Below are 17568 nucleotides of genomic sequence, written 5' to 3' on the forward strand. Positions count from 1 at the left end.
ACCTCCAGGCATCCAGTAGCACAAGGAGAGTGTGATGTAGACGCAGCAGTGGGGTCATCTCCTCCCGAGAGTGTTGAGTACGGGCCTCCTTCGTCAAACGTCAAAAGATTGCATCCGACTATACCTATCTTTGCGACTGATCAAGCGTGTTTGTGTGTTTGATTTAAGGTTTGTTTCGTTTCGCCGGGTACAGGCCTGCTTGTTTTTTTCTTTTTATGACAAAATTATCTCATGCCGCGCTACCTAGGCTCAATAGACGCCGGAAAGTGTTGTTACAGTACTTGTAATCACAGGTAAAGTAAAATGGAGCAAATCAGTCATGCTATGGTTTACCATATGCAAAGGTGAAAAAAGGCTCTTATTGTTATTAAAAACGCGTGCTCCGTGTTAGGCCGACAAATTAAAGATGTCCAATAATTGGAAATTTTGTACGCGACTGTAATGGCGACAACGTATTGCTATGGTTACTCGTGGGTACGTCGCAAATGTATTACTGCCCATAGTTCAACTTCCAGGCCGCGTAGTATAACCATGTCAATATGTTTCACGTCCACGTTTGCGGGAGGCCTAAAATTATTTTCTGCGTTCAACAGTCGACCTAACCAATACAAAACTGCATTTTCTTTTTTCGATAACCGAAGCAAAACACGACTAGTGTAGCAACCATTTTAACAGGGTCTTATTTAGTGTCACGCCGTTTGATGTTATGACCCTTAAATAAAAGAGATATCCCCTTACTATTACGAGTATTAAACCCAGCGCTGGGAGGCATCGTGCCCATCGTTCCGTTGGGCATCATGCCCACCATTCCGCTGGGCATCATGCCCATCTTGCCGTTGGGCATCATGTCCATCTTGCCTTTAGACGTCTTGCCGTTCGGCATCATGCCTATCATGCTGTTGAGCATCATGCCTATGGGTGTACAATATCTTCTGTTAGATCAGAGGTTCCCAAACTATTCTTTCTCATAGACCACTTTCGAAATCTAGCTGGTTCCGCTGGACCCCCTGCAGCAACATTTCTACCATTTCCCAAATTTCGAAAAAACATGTATATCTAACAATGGAAATTTTTGTCGCGGCTAAGTTTTCGACAAAAAGTGAGAATTAATTGCTGAATTTATTGTGCTGTGAGTGGATGTAAAAAACCAAAGTTGGCCAATCAAAAAACTTCACTTTTTAACATCAAGGTACTCACAGCACAAGCACTCGAAAAATACTCACATGTTTTATTTAGAAAACGCCCGATTCAGTATGCAACTAGATACAATTTCATGGACACCGCTTACGTTGCCGTGAACCCCCATTTTTTTCAAATGTCAAATCCTTTATTTGCTAATATAGTTTACAAGATCTTAATAAGGTTTTTGGTAACGTTGAGTCCCCCGTGGACCCTTGGGGGTCCATCTGGAGCACTTTGGGAACCAATGTGTTAGATGATTTATTTCAACTGTTAAATTAGGTATGGTGGGGAGGAGTAAATGTGTTGTTCATGTGCTTGCCTTTGTTGCAATATAAATTGCTGTTTACTAAAAAAAAAAACGTGAAAATAACTTTCGCAATGCCATAAAATGCCTAAAAAGATCACTAAAAAAAAAGACTACGAGCAACTTGTCGGCCACACACTAATATGTAACTATTTGCATATTTGTTTTTACTTGAAAAAAAAATGAAACAAAATATGTTCACGGAATAAATGTTCATGGTGTGGACATTATAAGTTTACATACACAATGTGTTTTTAAACACCAATGCATATTCTTTTTGTCGCGGAAAATGTAGCAGTATTTAATCTTGTTAGATTCCTATTTCATGAGATTAGATAAAGTAGATTCTGGAACGTGCATAACTTAGCATTAAAGCACTCGTGTCTCTATTATAAAACTCACTTCGTTCGTTTTATAAAATGCAACTCGTACGTGCAGCTTAATGACCGTCATTATGCAATCGTTTCATAATCTACTATTATAACATCAGTAAGCGTAATATGCACCACAACATTTTTCGAGACGGGAGAAAGGAAATGTCGACCAATAGCGGCGCAATCGCTCTCTCTTTCATTGCGTTGTGACGAAAGAGAAAACTATATTTCAACTTTTATATGAGACAAGTCATTTTTTTTTTAAAGAATATTCGCCATATTTTTTATAATATGACCAATATTCCCATTCCCCTCCAACTAGTCGGGCAAGACTGTGCTAGGAGTGGGTACGACAATAAACCAACGGGGTGAGGATTGAACCACCACTCCCTTGATGAATCCAACCCCTCTTACCGTTGAGCTATTGAGGCTTTATTGACACATTCTAGGCCTAAAGCGGTTTTCGAAATCTCTAATTTTAACTTGTACCTTAGTGTTTCAAGACATACCCTTTTCACTATACGGCCAAAGGGTCACACATAGTCTATAATTAGCAATCAATATTGAAAAATTGGATAGTCACAACACAAACGGCGATATTCTGCAAAATGGATCGGATTTAAAATACACATCGGGTGTAAAATACCAAAATGAAATAAAACCATAGAGGTCAACACTTAAATATTCTACAGGATGTACTATAAAAGTACACAATTATAAAGATTTCAAAGTTATTAGCAAATATACCCAGTTCAAAAGGTATTCACTAATATTGAACCAAGTTATTCTTTAATTTGATCATATTTTATATCACACACAATACCAAATCGTACCTTCGAAGCCCTGGCGTTTTAAGCTAACAAATACAATGGCGTCGATTAATCTGACATTTTGTATACAATTGTCAAATAATTACGTTCGTATACAAATTGACAGTACAGAGTATAACGCCGAAGTATTATTTGCTTACTTACAAACATGCACTAAAGGCAGGTACATATCTGGCGACACGCAGCAAAGTGAAAATTCAAACTACTATATTGAAACAATTGCTAGTCAATTTAAAGATAAACGCTACCAATGTCAACAATAGTCCAGTAATAAAAAATGCGTAGGTAATAATTTTTACTTGCTACTAGCACATGAATTATTATTTTTTTAATTTACGTAATCTTTCAGACTAATAAAAAGGGCACAGGAAAATTGAACATAAAATGAAAAAAATAACATAGCAAATATTCTTTGACTCGAAAAAAAAAAAGATTATGAACATTGCAGGTCTTGCAATCAACAACTATTACCCAACTGACAAAGTAAACTGGAGTGGCTTGTGGCTCTTCTTAGCAGAACAGGTGGTAGAGTCTTTACAAATAGTCAACTTTGACGTTTCAAAAGTGCTTGAAAGTCAGCCTACTTGAAATAAAAGAATTTTGATTTGAACATAGATGTTCATTGTAGACAACCAGTATTTATAATAATAATATTATTGTAACAAACGCGCATCGCCAGATATACACCGGCCTTAAGGCGAATTGAACCTTAAAATTAAATACCAACGACAACCTGCTCCTCAATGACGTTTAGTGAGAAAAATACACATAATAATATATTCAATACAATAAATAATTACAGGACAGACAGACGTCTGCATCCGTTTCATCTTATCAAATAGTATGGTCAATTGGGTATTTGACTACCTTTGAATATATTGATTTTTATGAAACTAATACATAAAAACGAAGAATGTCGGGAAAAAAAAGGTTAAAATATTTCACTAACAATCGTAAACCCTTTACTGTAATTAAATGAAAAATCATATATTTATAGCTTCCTTAACACAAACGCACAAATACCGAAGACATTTGTAATCTTGTTTGGACGCCCATACAAATCTAACAATTTTACGAGCGCGTGACGTCATAAGTGCGACGCAAACACGTCGCCGTATTTCAAAGTATTCACCGCAGATACACAGTAACTTCTACAAAATTGCTCTACTATTAGCATAATTTTAATATATTATGTACAATTAAAAATTAAAAAAAAAAAAAATTGTCAAATACCCAATCCTCACGGCACTCCGATGCACAGTGGGGGCGAGACTGGGGTTTATATTCCTTGAAAGGTCCAGGGGTGGAATGGTCGGTCACTACGCGAGCCGCGGCCGCTTCGCGTCGCGCTCGTCCGTAGAACTGGCGCCGCTCGAGCTGCCGCTGGACGCGCCGCCGTCTTCCTCCTCATCGGAGTCGCCGTCGTAATCCACCAGACCCTGTGATGATAAATATATATATGTTAATATATATATATGTGTTTTTCTTACAAGAAAAATCATGACAGCAGCCTGGAGTTGGGAAGTTGGCGGTGTGAGTACACCCCCGTGCCTCGGAGAGCACGTAAAGCCGTTGGTCCTGCGCCTGATCTCTTACCAGTCGTGTCGGTCTGCCGTCCCATCGGATATCGAGAGTGAGGGAAGAGAGAGTGCACCTGTGTTTACCTATACACTTGTGCACTATAATATCTCCTGCGTACATGGTTAATCTCACCATGAGATTAACCATGTATGATGGATTTTCATCCTACTCCTAACAAGTTAGTCCGCTTCCATCTTAGATTGCATCATGACTTACCATCAGGTGAGATTGTAGTCAAGGGCTAACTTGTAAAGAATAAAAAAAAAAAAGATCCGGCAAAAGAAATATATACCCTAATCTGTTATTTAATTTGGAGAAGAAATAAATAATATAATGCACATATGTAGCCTAGTTAAATATATATTTTTTAATTTGTTTAATCTCCTTCCCTTAATGGTTAGTTAAAAAAACCGTACATTAGTTAATATAGAATATGCTTGAAAAGAATTGAAAAGTAAAAGTTGCCTGCTTTTATAATGCAATTGTGGTGTTGCCAAATATGAAGAGTGAAGAATATTATTTATATACCCCCTTCAGTTATTTAGTTGTCTAATATGTCAAATGAAGGCTTATTTTATGCTTAATTTAACTGTATTTAGGTTGCCTTTGATATAGTTCATGGTTTCCTACATTTTGTATGAAAAATGAGTTTGGCCGCAATTTAACTAGGCAACCTATTTGCAATGTGTCATTGTGATCATTATCTATCCCTTGTTTCATAGCACTAATGAATAACAGATAAGGGTATATATTCCTAATGCCGGATCTCAGACTATTAGTGTCGCCGCACACGGGACGTAAATACACCATAAACGTCGCCACCTAATAAAGCTAGAAGCGGCGTTTTGTGACATATGACGGCTACCGTCATCAGCGACCTGCCTTTAACCCTACACACAACGTTTACAAGTGCGTGACTCCACTCAAGGTCATTCGCTGCCATTCTAGGCTTTTATTTGTTATTGTTCTGACAAATGTTGTGAATCATAACCTTTGTTCGACATTGGTTTTCTTATTTTTGTAATCCACTCCTGAGTCTGCTAAAATTACTTTAAAAATTATGGTCCAAGATCGGGCATTAGAAATATATACCCTCAATTGGTATTCATTAGTGCTATGAAATTAATGATAGACAATGTTCGACACGTTGCAAATAGGTTGTCAAATTAAATTGCCGCCAAACGCATTTTTCATACAAAAAACTAAGGCAACCGGCTTAAACGGCCGGGGGTCAGGGCGACAGGTGAAGAAACCGGCGGACGATCCTAGTCGAGTCTAGCAAGACCGCTTTTCGCATCTTGGATGCGAGCGAACTGCCACGGAACCTCAGCCGCTTTAGATGGTGAGCGAGGCTGACTGGGATCAAAGCATTGGCAGATATGACGGTTGGGATGATTTCAGTGGACTCCACATGCCACATGGCATTACATTTTTTCTCCGTCTCAGCTCTCACAAGGTTCTCGTCATATGGAATTGTGATGTCCACCACAAACACCCGGTCCAGTACCACAATGTTAGGCTTATTTACAAGAATAGTCCTGTCCATGATGATAGAACGGTCCCAACAGAGCCGGACTCCGCCGCGCTCATGCACTGGCACCGGTGTGTACTTGTAATAAGGCAACCTCTGATCCAGGAGACCGTACTTCAGAGCAAGCTCTTGGTGAAGGATTATTATTATTATACAATGATGTAAGCACATAATTGTTGTATGTGGGCGTGTACCAAGGTATGGTTTACCTTATTGAGTAAACTGGGCGCGGATACCTGAGCGTCGGTGTGAGGCGGTTTGGCCGCGCCCAGCAGTACGCGGGGCCCGTTCACCGCGTCGGCGCTAGAGCACACCTTCTTTTCCACTATTTTTCCTGAAAAAATAACATAAAATTTATTACAAAATTACATTGTCCGATAAGCTACTCGCCTGCTGTACAAAACTAAGAAGATTTTTTGCTTAAAGGCAGTTTAGATGCCTAGAAACTCTAATCACATTTTTATTTGTGAAAATTATCTCGTAATTGTAATATTTTTATAAAACAAAATTGTATTTTTATCACGTCACCGCAAACGCAAATCATAAACTGTAACGTCATTCGCTACAAGGCATTGGTTTGTGATTGGCGCTTGCGGTGATGTGATATAATCAGATCACTGCAAATCTTGCTGTTATCTCTATGAATGACGTCACTTGCTAATGTGTTGTGTTTCGGCGGCAAAAATTTTACGTAGATATTTTTTCATCTATATTAATTTTTTTACTGGTTATTATTGAGGGGACAAAATAAAATATAGCTTATAATACTTCCATAATTCAGTTTAAACACTGTTTAAACTTTTTTAAGAGTGTTTTAAGAGTTTTTTTGAGAGGCAAGAGGCACTGAGGCACTGTTTTAAGAGGCAAGTAGCCTATTGTTTAAAAGTAATGGGAATCAGACAAACAATAATACTCAATCATTCTATGTATATACATAAAAATTAATTGCTGTTCGTTAGTCTAGCTAAAACTCGAGAATGGCTGAACAGATTTATCTTATCTTGGTCTTGAAATGTTGTAGAAGGTTTAAAAGGTGAGAATAATTTGAATAATTGCCAAGAAAATCATAGAAACAACCCTTTTCTATTTCCCATACAAACATTTAAGAGTCAAGGGGTAGGGTACAGTAGAGGTATTTGTTGGGTAGGGGTCGGAAGGGGTAGGGTAGGCGTAAGGTAGGGATTGGGTAGGGGTAGAGTAGTGTAGAGTAGGTATAGGGAAGAAGGGCACTTAAGTCAAAGCGAAGCTTGACGGGTCCACTAGTATATTGTAAATCTGTCAATTTGTAATATATTGTAGGTAGTTCAATAATAATTGTATGCAAGCCAACTTAATAAAAAACTAAATAATGATACACCTCATTTATGTTGAAATCCGTCAAACTATGACCTAGGCAAATATAGGCCATAGTTTGACGGTTTGCCTAGTGTGTGTCTCACCTATAGCGTCTAGCGCGTGGTGCGCGTGCGTGTGTGTGTGTCTCACTTATAGCGTCTAGCGCGTGGTGCGCGTGCGTGTGTGTGTGTCTCACCTATAGCGTCTAGCGCGTGGTGCGCGTGCGTGTGTGTGTGTCTCACCTATAGCGTCTAGCGCGTGGTGCGCGTGCGTGTGTGTGTCTCACCTATAGCGTCTAGCGCGTGGTGCGCGTGCGTGTGTGCGTGCGGCTGCGCCGAGTCGAGCGGCGCGTCGTCCTCCAGCTCGTCGTCGTCGTTGAACCACATCTCCTCCTCCTCGTCGGGCTGCCGCGCCTCGCGCCGGTACGCGTGCGTGTGTGTGTCTCACCTATAGCGTCTAGCGCGTGGTGCGCGTGCGTGTGCGCGTGCGGCTGCGCCGAGTCGAGCGGCGCGTCGTCCTCCAGCTCGTCGTCGTCGTTGAACCACATCTCCTCCTCCTCGTCGGGCTGCCGCGCCTCGCGCCGGTACGCGTGCGTGTGTGTGTCTCACCTATAGCGTCTAGCGCGTGGTGCGCGTGCGTGTGCGCGTGCGGCTGCGCCGAGTCGAGCGGCGCGTCGTCCTCCAGCTCGTCGTCGTCGTTGAACCACATCTCCTCCTCCTCGTCGGGCTGCCGCGCCTCGCGCCGGTACGCGTGCGTGTGTGTGTCTCACCTATAGCGTCTAGCGCGTGGTGCGCGTGCGTGTGCGCGTGCGGCTGCGCCGAGTCGAGCGGCGCGTCGTCCTCCAGCTCGTCGTCGTCGTTGAACCACATCTCCTCCTCCTCGTCGGGCTGCCGCGCCTCGCGCCGGTACGCGTGCGTGTGTGTGTCTCACCTATAGCGTCTAGCGCGTGGTGCGCGTGCGTGTGCGCGTGCGGCTGCGCCGAGTCGAGCGGCGCGTCGTCCTCCAGCTCGTCGTCGTCGTTGAACCACATCTCCTCCTCCTCGTCGGGCTGCCGCGCCTCGCGCCGGTACCGCGTGCGGAGCAGAGATGGCACCACCGCCTCCGCGACCGCCACGCTGCCGCTTACTGGAAACAAAAAGCGGAACCGCGTTAGAAATCGTGTAGTCTGTCGGAGGCTTTATAATAAAATTAGGGATGGATTAAATATATTCAAATCGTTATGTTATTATGTTTCCGAACATTGTGCGTTAAGCTACGCAAAATAAGATTTTGGGTGACCTGTAAGATGCCATGGCATCTTCCTTGATGCCATGGCATCTTACAGGTCCTTGAGCAAGGTTGCGGATCGAAGTGAGAAAGTAATGCGTAGCGGAGTTGCACAGTATCTTATCCGCAAGTGATTCTTCGCTCCGTATGATATTTATTCTGTGTTCAGAGACGTCATAAAGATTGCGTCCGACTATGCTCTATACTTAATGACAGGACCGTCGTAAAAATATCACTTATGAAATCGGTTTTTTTCCTAATAATAATATTTTACTAACATACAGAGAAACATACACTTACAGACAGACAGGTTAAAAATTAGTGGTTTTAACTTACCCCTATCCCTTTCTTTTAACTTGTCCTGGTGCTGATCGTATCGCGTCTTTAAAGCCTTAAAAGTTTGTACATATTCAACATCCTCAAGGATCTTGCCGTAGTTCTCCACGACGTGTGAACACAGTGATTTTATGTCTTCCAACTTAATAAACTCAAATAATTCTAGGATAGCAGAATCTAATAAATTATACCTGAAAATTGTAAACAAAATTTTTAATAAAGGTTTTTAAAAAATATACCACACAAATTGACAAAAGAGGTTAGTTTATTTCTTACTAGTAGCTCATACATATAAAACTCTCTCTACAATCACAATATAATGATGAGGAAACCGCAGCATTAAAAATAATTAAAAAAAAAAAGAAATATAAAACTTGGGTTTTTATTAACTTTTTTTTTAATATTTGGTTAAGAGAAAATTCCTCTGATTTTTTATAACATTGTGGTGATATTTTTTTTTATGATGTGATGAAGCAGTCTAAGATAGAAATGGGCTAACTTGTTAGGAGCAGGATGAAATCCACACTCCTTTAGGTTACTACACGACATCTACGGTATCACGGTATCTACACGACATCGTACTGGAACGCTAAATCGCTTGGCTGTACGTCTTTGTAGAGCCATCAGTCATACCACTGCGCCACGAAGGCCGTCAAAAGGTCGTTGGGTATTCCTATCAATCTAATATTAAAAAGTGGATGCACAATCAAAAAACATCCCCACTCAATGAGTACCTAACACAACTTCTTGGCTCTCAATTCAAGTAGTCGCATTTGCAAATTCAACCTTAAAATTAATCCTTAAAATTGAATTTGCTCTGAATTTGGGATTTTATTAAATATTGGACAATTGGAGAATATTTAAAGGCCTTCAGGTGAAATTTTCTTTACCAATAATTCTAAAACTGCTAAAGCAAAATTGGCCAGTTTATAAGTGATGTTTCTACATGATTATGCGTCCTTTTATTAAAAGAGGTCAATGATAAAAAAAAATAGTAATTAGGTTAAGTTGACACATACCTGCCATTATTTCTAAGGAAAGCGTCTATGACTGGTGCAAAAAGGTTCCCCTTTATAATGTATCTGTTGTAATATTCGTCTTTCAGTGCAATAATTTTCCTCATAAACCTCAACGCGCCGAGCACTAAGAACGTGTGCGTTGATCTCATCAACACTAGGATGCGACGGAGGAGGTCCTGAAATACAAAAAAAAAATTATGTCACTACAAAAAGTATTTACTATTTTAGACAATGGGATAGCCCAGTGGATATGACCTCTGCCTTTGATTTGGAGGGCGTAGGTTGGGTTTTATTAGGTCCAACTTCAGAGGCAGAAAAACATCGCGAGGAAACTAGCATACCTGAGAGTTTTCTTAATTCTCAATGTATGTAAAGTCTGCCAATCCACATTGGGCCAGCATAGGAGGAGCCTCGTGCTCAGCAATGAGATGAATATGGGTTGTTAATGAGGCTATACGGTTTTTTTATTGAATTCCACAAATTTAATTTATTATTCCACAATGTACAGTGGAGTGGTGTGGGTTGTCGCTGCCCCTCCTATTCCAATAAAGTGAAAATGATTTATTCTACTGATTTAATATTTAGTTTTAATTGTACTAGATTTAGTTTAATGAGGTTTAAGAGTTGTACACATTTGGGTGAGACGAATATCTTAGCATTCACCGTGCAGGTGCCGGGTCCATCGTGTGGTAGAGAGAAAAACACCAAGCAAAGTCCAGGACTTGTGACTACTGGATGTAGGGTTAAGGAATTCCTTGACAATTGATTAACACTCCCCTTCTCTGCTCGTGTTGTTCTCCCTACCTATCCAAATTTGGTAAGATCCTATTAGAGCAGCTTTGGATACTCGTTCCTAACATTTATTTTCAATAGAAAAAATCAATCTACAGGTAAGGTATATGGTACATAAGAATAGAAATAGAAGATCAAAGAGAGTTGAAATGAAAGTTCTGTACTTTTAATAAAATAACTAAAAGCGGAAATGTGTACAGGAGTAACAATCAATGTCCTAATCTCTAGATCTACATACAGAACACATTTAAAGTGTGATAGTAACAATCAGAATACTATCATACTTTAACTTATTTAGGTAAAACAATAAGTTACCTTATTTAATATGCAAGTTTTGATATGGTAGGTGTGATGTTCTACGCAGAATGACAATAGTTCGAGCACCAGGCCCAGCAGTTGCACTGTGTGATAGTCCTCTTTCAATGGCTTTTCCCCACTTGTGTTGTCCAGTAAGGGTGCTACAACAAAAAATACAATGAATCATGAGTAAATTTTTTTTTAGAGTCACAAAGATTACAGGAAGGTTTGAGGACTTAGGCCTCTGGAACCAGCTGGAGGAGGCCTATGTCAGAAGACACTTTGAACAGCGGGACATAATATAATCAATTAAATCAAACACAACACTCATGTAACCAAAAGCTGTTCAAAATAAAAGGCTATTTTATTCATTATTTATTGGTAGGTTAGTTGGCAATTACAATGGGTCAGAAGCAGTCAATGTGATACAGGGACTTGTGAAAACTTGCAGAGCCACATCAAGAAGATGGGAGAAACACTGTCAGAATACCAGTGAGCCTGTGTCTTATACCATAGGAGTTAAGACTGATCATTTGTCTAAGGCAATGATTCCCAAAGTGGTCTAAATCGACCCCTAGGGGTCTATGTCAGCGAAAAAAAAATTGTGGGTCTATTAAATGAAAATGGTTTACACATATACTGATAGTACCTATTTTTACATCATATTATCTTATAATATCAAAACATATATACATTATTTTAAAAGTAACTATGAAGTAAAAAATTTATTATATAAGTAAAAAAATTGTGTAAGTTCTAGGATACAGAAAATCAATATCAAATAAGTAGGGGGTCTACCCAACACGGAAAAACATAGCAAGGGGTCTATGACACAAAAATGTTTGGGAAACTCTGGTCTAAGGCCTTGTCAGACTCTATGCAATGTCTATCAACAAATTAGAAATGAATATTTAGGTAATAATTGTGTTAATTTTAATTGTGTTGTTTCCCCATTAAATGTTGTTCAAAAGATAATAATCAAATCAAAATGTTCATTAATTTAGGAACAAGTTAATTAAAACGATTTATACCCTCATTTTTTTATTCTTGTTGATAAACATTGCACAATGCGTTTGGTTTTAGTAGAAATATCTATCTTTACTAATATGTCTATCTTTACTAAAAATAAACAAGCAGTTAAGATAGTCAGTAGGCATCCGCTAAAAACGGATTTTATGATAAGGGCGGATTAAAGAGGTCTAAAGGCTCTCGCAAGTTTATATGAAAGTCCTTCATTTTAAATGCTAAAAACTTGAAATATGACAGGAAGGTAGTTTATAGTTCATAGACGTCCTCTACAAATCAATTATCGACAGGGCCGGATTAAGGAGGTCTAAAGGCTCTCGCAAGTTTTAAACAAAGTCCTTCATCTTTCAGGCTATAAACTTGAAATTTGGTAGGAAGGTAGTTTATAGTTGGTAGACCACTGTTACAAAGGAATTTTGCAACAGGGCCGGTTTAAGGAGATCTAAAGGCTCTCGTAAACTTAAAACCAAGTCCTTCATCTTTCATGCTACAAACTTGAAACATGGCAGGGAGGTGGTTTATAGTTAGTAGACGTCCGCTACAAACAAAATTTACGACAAGGCCGGATTAAGGTGGTCTAAAGGCTCTCGCTAGTTTAGTACAAATTTTTGTGCTACAAACTTGAAAATTGTCAAGGAAAAAGTTAACAGTTGGTAAATGTTTGCTATGGATGGATTTTGAGATAAGTCCAGATTAAGGAAGGCTTTTGCAAGTTTGTGATAAAGTCCTTCATTTTTTATTATTTACCCCGAACATATATATTGTAGAACACATGTTCCTTCGTTTTTAATTGATTTTCAGTAAAGAATATAACCTTAAGTTATGGGAAATACTCCTGAGCAGCCTCTATATATAAATCATACGAAAATATACATAGAAGTGGCAAAGGGGTTGAAAGTGTATTTCGATTTTCATGCAGACGAATTTGCGGGAGTCTGCTAGTAAAACCATAATTTTTTATTATATCCTAACAGATGAGAGGAATATCTTAGCATTCCATGGATTCATCATGCAGCTGCTAGGTCCATAATGTGCAGTGGCGTAAACTTCATTGAAGCAAAAATACACTGCATACAAATTTGCATTGGAGAAGGAATTTTCCATTTAACAAATTGTAATATATACTTCTCACAAAAATTAAGGGAGCAGAAAAAAAATCCAAATTTTTGGGGGATTTACAACAGGCTGTAACTTATACAAAAATGGTCGTACAGCAAAAAAAAAAGCAAATTGTAGCTCTAAGTGTTTAGTTTTTGGATCTGAGTATGAAAATTTTTTTTTGAAAATATTTTTCGAGTAATCATAAGAAAACCACCGAAAATAAAATTTTCGAAATTTTTTTGATTTTTTTTTTAATCTACGGACGTGGAAAAAATTTTTTCGACTCAACCTCCAAATGGACCGGATAGCTTGTTTATTCAGATTTAATTTAGTTTTTTTTAAATCTCGATACGAGCATTTCTCGCTGAGATATCGATGTTTGAATGGAAAAAGATCATTTTGTCTTTGATTACCAATATCTCAGGAACCAATGATCGCACAGAAATTTTGAGGTTGGTTTTAAAAACTTGAATAAATTCTCTACAAGGATTGGCAATTGAATTTTGAAAAAAAAATTTTTTTTCAATCATTACATGAATTTCAAAAAGCATCCAAAAAAGGGCTTTTTGTCGTTTTTTGGAAAATCAAGCGCCCAATCAAAAATATTACGGAAACCACTGACGTTAAGTGTGCCTTTTACTGTTCAATATACCCACAAAAACCCTACAAAGTTTCAATTCGATCCAGCCAACCATTTTTTTTTCCCACTTGATCGAATTTTTGAAAAAATTAAAGGAGCAAGAATTTCGCTCTGAAAGGGTCATAATTTTTATCAAAAATGGAAAATTAAATTAAAAATAAAAAAATAACACTGATGACATTTGTTATTAAGATGTGATCATGATCACATTTTAATCCTTCAAAGACCTAACAACTGAACATACATTTATCCTTTTTTCAAGCATAGCATTTGTAGAAAGAGAATTGACTTGTAACTTGGCAAGAAGCCAAAGACTTGGTTAAAAGATTGCTAATAAAACATACCTATTAAAGTTTGTATGCTATGTTTGTAGAAGAAGTTGAGGAAGTCTGCCTTTTCACTTTTATTTACTGATGCGAGCATACTCTCTGGGTCTAGAAGGATACGTAGAACACCCATCAACTGGACTGCACCGCCTAACTCAGGGTCCTGGTCCCTGAGCATCTGTTCTATGACTATATTTAATAACATTTGTTCCTGAAAAAAAAAATATCAAAAGATGAAACCCCAAACATAATAATTTATTGTCTATTTATGACATCTTGTGGTGCTTGTCTCTTGATTATTTTAAATTTTATTTAGCAGTATATACACATATTTTGACAGGTGTTGACTTATGGGCGATCACCAGGGGAGGAAGTAAACAGTTGTGAAAAATGGGTTATTTAATATGGGTACATCCCTAGATTATACAAAAATATTTGTATAAAAGCAAATTTACATTAGAATCTATATTGATGAAAATGCAAAACACCCCTAGTAAATTTATAAAATATAATACATACTAACCTCTTCTGTATTGTTAGCTTGCTGTAATGTATAGTCTCTGACTACTGACGGTGAAAACTCAACAATGTACGTCAAAATATCTATAGATGCAGTCTTAGTTTTTTGATCATCTATACTTAGTGTTATCTCTAGTGCTGGCAGGATTCTCAGTGAAACTAGCGTCTTATAAAATGCATCTTTGTCTTGTGGTTGTAGATTTTGTGAAAAATTACAAAATTCTTTCAAAAATAGAACTAAATCCCTCCTCTTTGTGTCACCAGTTTTGTCATCCATTAACATTTTGAATAGATCCGTTAGAAATTTATCATCCTCCTCTATAAGTTTCACTATTTCTACTTTATTAAAAAATATAAAACTTGACAATGTGCTTAGCAAATTGTCTTCAAAAACTGTGGGGGTCGGTAAAACAATCTCCTGTATATATTGTACTCTGTATGTCTGGTGTATTTTAGCGAGCAAATCTTTATTCTTTATGGGAATAGCCTCTCTGAATTTCGCTAGCTCCCTAAGATACTCTCTGTGCTTTTTGGGCTGGGGTAAACTGGGGTCATATTCTAGACAGCCAACAACGTCAAAAATCGTGTCATCTGCAAACATTGTATCAAATAGTGTGTTTTTGTTCAAGAGGAATATACTTTTGAATATCTCGTAGAGATGGTGTAGACCCTCAACGTTTTCTATATCCTCACACATATGGAAGAGGTTTAGAAGTTTCTTAATATAGTGCTGGCTTTCTAAAGCTGCAGCTAACTTGTCTTTCCTGTTTGGTGAAACGAGACAGCTGTTCACTAGTTCACTTATGTCCTCTAGTCGTCCCATTTCACACGCAGGGAGCTCCACTGGCTGGACACTGTCTGACATTTCATCAAATCGCTCATCTTCAGACTCCTCTACAATGTCCTGTGTTATTTCAACTGAAGGGTCTTTGCCTTGTACCTAGAAAAAAATAGGCTCATTATGAATGCTGATTTTGTCTATGAAATAATCTATCAACTTGACAATAATAAGGGCCATTTTACCAAAACTTATTTAGACTATCAAAGATGGTGAAACCTGCCTATTGGCTGTCTAGTGAAGATGACAGCAGACATTTAGAGAATGTCTTATTTTTTTTTCTTTACAAGTTAGCCCTTGACTACAATCTTACCTGATGGTAAGTGATGATGCAAAAGAGGATGAAAATCCACACCCTTTTACGATATCTAAAAGACCTGGACCAATGAATCAGCCCTGCTGGGGATCAAACCCAGGACTTTCAAAGTGTTAGAAACATAACTGAATGATTTAACCCCCAAAAATTAACTTTCACTCATTCATTCAAGGATTTGTCTATATAAAATTGTATATTACAAATCTGTGTGCCTACTTACTGTGTTTATAAGACAGAAGACATAATAAACTATAAAAAATCCTTCAAAAAACAACAATATTTAAATGGTGTTTAATAAATATTCTTTGCAAAATAAATAGACAGAAAGTGGTTACTTTGTCAGTACAATTTGATACTACTAAACATATTTAGAAAAATATAAATTAGACTTTCAAAATGTGATGGAAATAAGATTCAAGGTCATATGTATTTACCTGACAAATTTTCTCCCATATCTCATCGCAGCCAGCTTTTTCTTGAAAACTTAATGCTAAATCAAAATTGTCACCTTCAGACCACACTATTAATGTATCTTGCTGTTTCTGATAGGCTGTGTCGGGTTGTATTTTGCTTTCTAGCAAAAGTGTACCGTCTGACTCTGCCCTGACCAGCAATGAGGTACCTTTTAGCCTTTCTACATAGCACGACGACACATGGCCTGTTCCTCTGTCATCCCACTGTCGATCTGCATTCAGAGCGTAAAGTTTGACTCTTCGTCTTGTGTCTGTCATGTTAGTCAACTCTTAAATTAACTATTATACTCAAAAAATCAATCAGATATTCGGGCGCTAATCCTATGCACCGGCTTATTTGTTTATTTCACTCCCATTTGTACTAAAACTTATACACTTCTGCAACAATCATATAATATTATTAAACATCATAAATCGCAGCACTCAAAATAATCACCGAAGGCCCTATAATTACTGTAATTAGAATCGGTTGATGTCTTACGTTTCGCATTAATCCGTCAAGGTATTTGTAAAATACACCGTGGTTTTACTTTATTCACTCATAAAATCTGTATAAAACAGTTCATTAATATTGAAAATTAATTTTTTTAATGACAATGGATCGCTAAATTATCGGAAATCACAAACAAAACAATACAATCTGTAAGCCTTTCACTACACTTTACAAACTTATTTAAATACACAATATTGAACGCAAATAATACCCTCATGGTAAAAACTTTCTAAAAACAAGATATTTACCGGAATACACATTACAGAATCGTCAAATTGACGTACCTTCAAAATATTAAAACATCAGATAACGCCATATTGGATTCACAACAACGCTTCGAATAAAGGGGTTCTCAAATCAAATTTGAATGTAAAAAGCGGCAAATTTAAAAATTGGTATATATTGTATTTTCAATTTGCAAATACGAGCATCGTGCTATTAAATAATTATCATATAAAAACAATTTTAGTACAAAATACTTGAAATATTAATTTTTTATATCAATTGTATTGTATAAATATTTTAAGATATTAATTTTCGGCTTTAAAATACAATATACAATAGACATTCTTAAACAGTGTTACCAAGTAAAGAGACCGCGACTAACAAACCGACCACCGGCCGACTGACAGACACTTAGACCATTAAAAAGATTATTTAAATGGTCTAAGGACAGACATAATGAGTGATATTTAATAGTAGTTATTGATATTTATCTATTTCTATTTTAAAATTAAAGAAAAAATATGTTATATCAAAACTCGTGATTAGCTTTACCTATAAATACATTTTATTCCATTCTATTTTACCAGCTTTAAATAGTTACTTACGTTACTTAAACTCTTTTCATTAAAAATCAATATAACTAATTTTATACTCTATAAAATATTTTGAATAAACTTGTTAGTCGATTTTAAAGTAGAACCTACGTTTTATTAGGTCATTATAATAATATATGAAATTAATATTATAGAAACAATATTGAAATA

The 17568-nt window shown here is 37.4% G+C and overlaps 1 protein-coding gene across 3 annotated transcripts; it reads right to left on the minus strand.

Moving 5' to 3' along the window:
- Positions 1-3424: 3424 nt before the first annotated feature.
- On the minus strand, positions 3425-16936 carry LOC112047227 (serine/threonine-protein phosphatase 4 regulatory subunit 3). Of its 3 annotated transcripts, XM_052888045.1 has the most exons (10): positions 16864-16936; positions 16048-16464; positions 14464-15399; positions 13959-14151; positions 10866-11008; positions 9759-9934; positions 8740-8930; positions 8068-8262; positions 6012-6136; positions 3425-4129 (listed from the first exon to the last, which is right to left on the minus strand). In XM_052888045.1, exons 2-10 carry the CDS (start codon positions 16342-16344, stop codon positions 4010-4012), a joined length of 2376 nt encoding a protein of 791 aa, XP_052744005.1. In that variant the 5' UTR covers positions 16345-16464; positions 16864-16936; the 3' UTR covers positions 3425-4009. The 3 variants fall into 3 exon arrangements, with proteins under 3 accessions (XP_052744005.1, XP_052744004.1, XP_052744003.1); XM_052888044.1 differs by lacking the exons at positions 3425-4129; positions 6012-6136 and having other exon boundaries at positions 7901-8262; positions 16828-16917; XM_052888043.1 differs by lacking the exons at positions 3425-4129; positions 6012-6136; positions 16864-16936 and adding an exon at positions 16568-16812 and having other exon boundaries at positions 7901-8262.
- Between the last annotated feature and the right edge of the window lie 632 nt (positions 16937-17568).

This window comes from Bicyclus anynana, chromosome 21 (assembly GCF_947172395.1).
Source record: "Bicyclus anynana chromosome 21, ilBicAnyn1.1, whole genome shotgun sequence".
Classification (NCBI taxonomy): domain Eukaryota; kingdom Metazoa; phylum Arthropoda; class Insecta; order Lepidoptera; family Nymphalidae; genus Bicyclus; species Bicyclus anynana.

What these genes read in the sequence shown, in the direction of transcription:
- LOC112047227 (XM_052888045.1), bottom strand. Translation starts at nt 16,344, where the DNA reads ATGACAGACACAAGACGAAGAGTCAAACTTTACGCTCTGAATGCAGAT. An exon ending in AAACTTGCATATTAAATAAG is followed by an intron (nt 9,935 to 10,865) that starts GTAACTTATTGT and finishes TTTGTATTTCAG; the next exon opens with GACCTCCTCCGTCGCATCCT. An exon ending in TTCCTTAGAAATAATGGCAG is followed by an intron (nt 8,931 to 9,758) that starts GTATGTGTCAAC and finishes TACAATTTTCAG; the next exon opens with GTATAATTTATTAGATTCTG.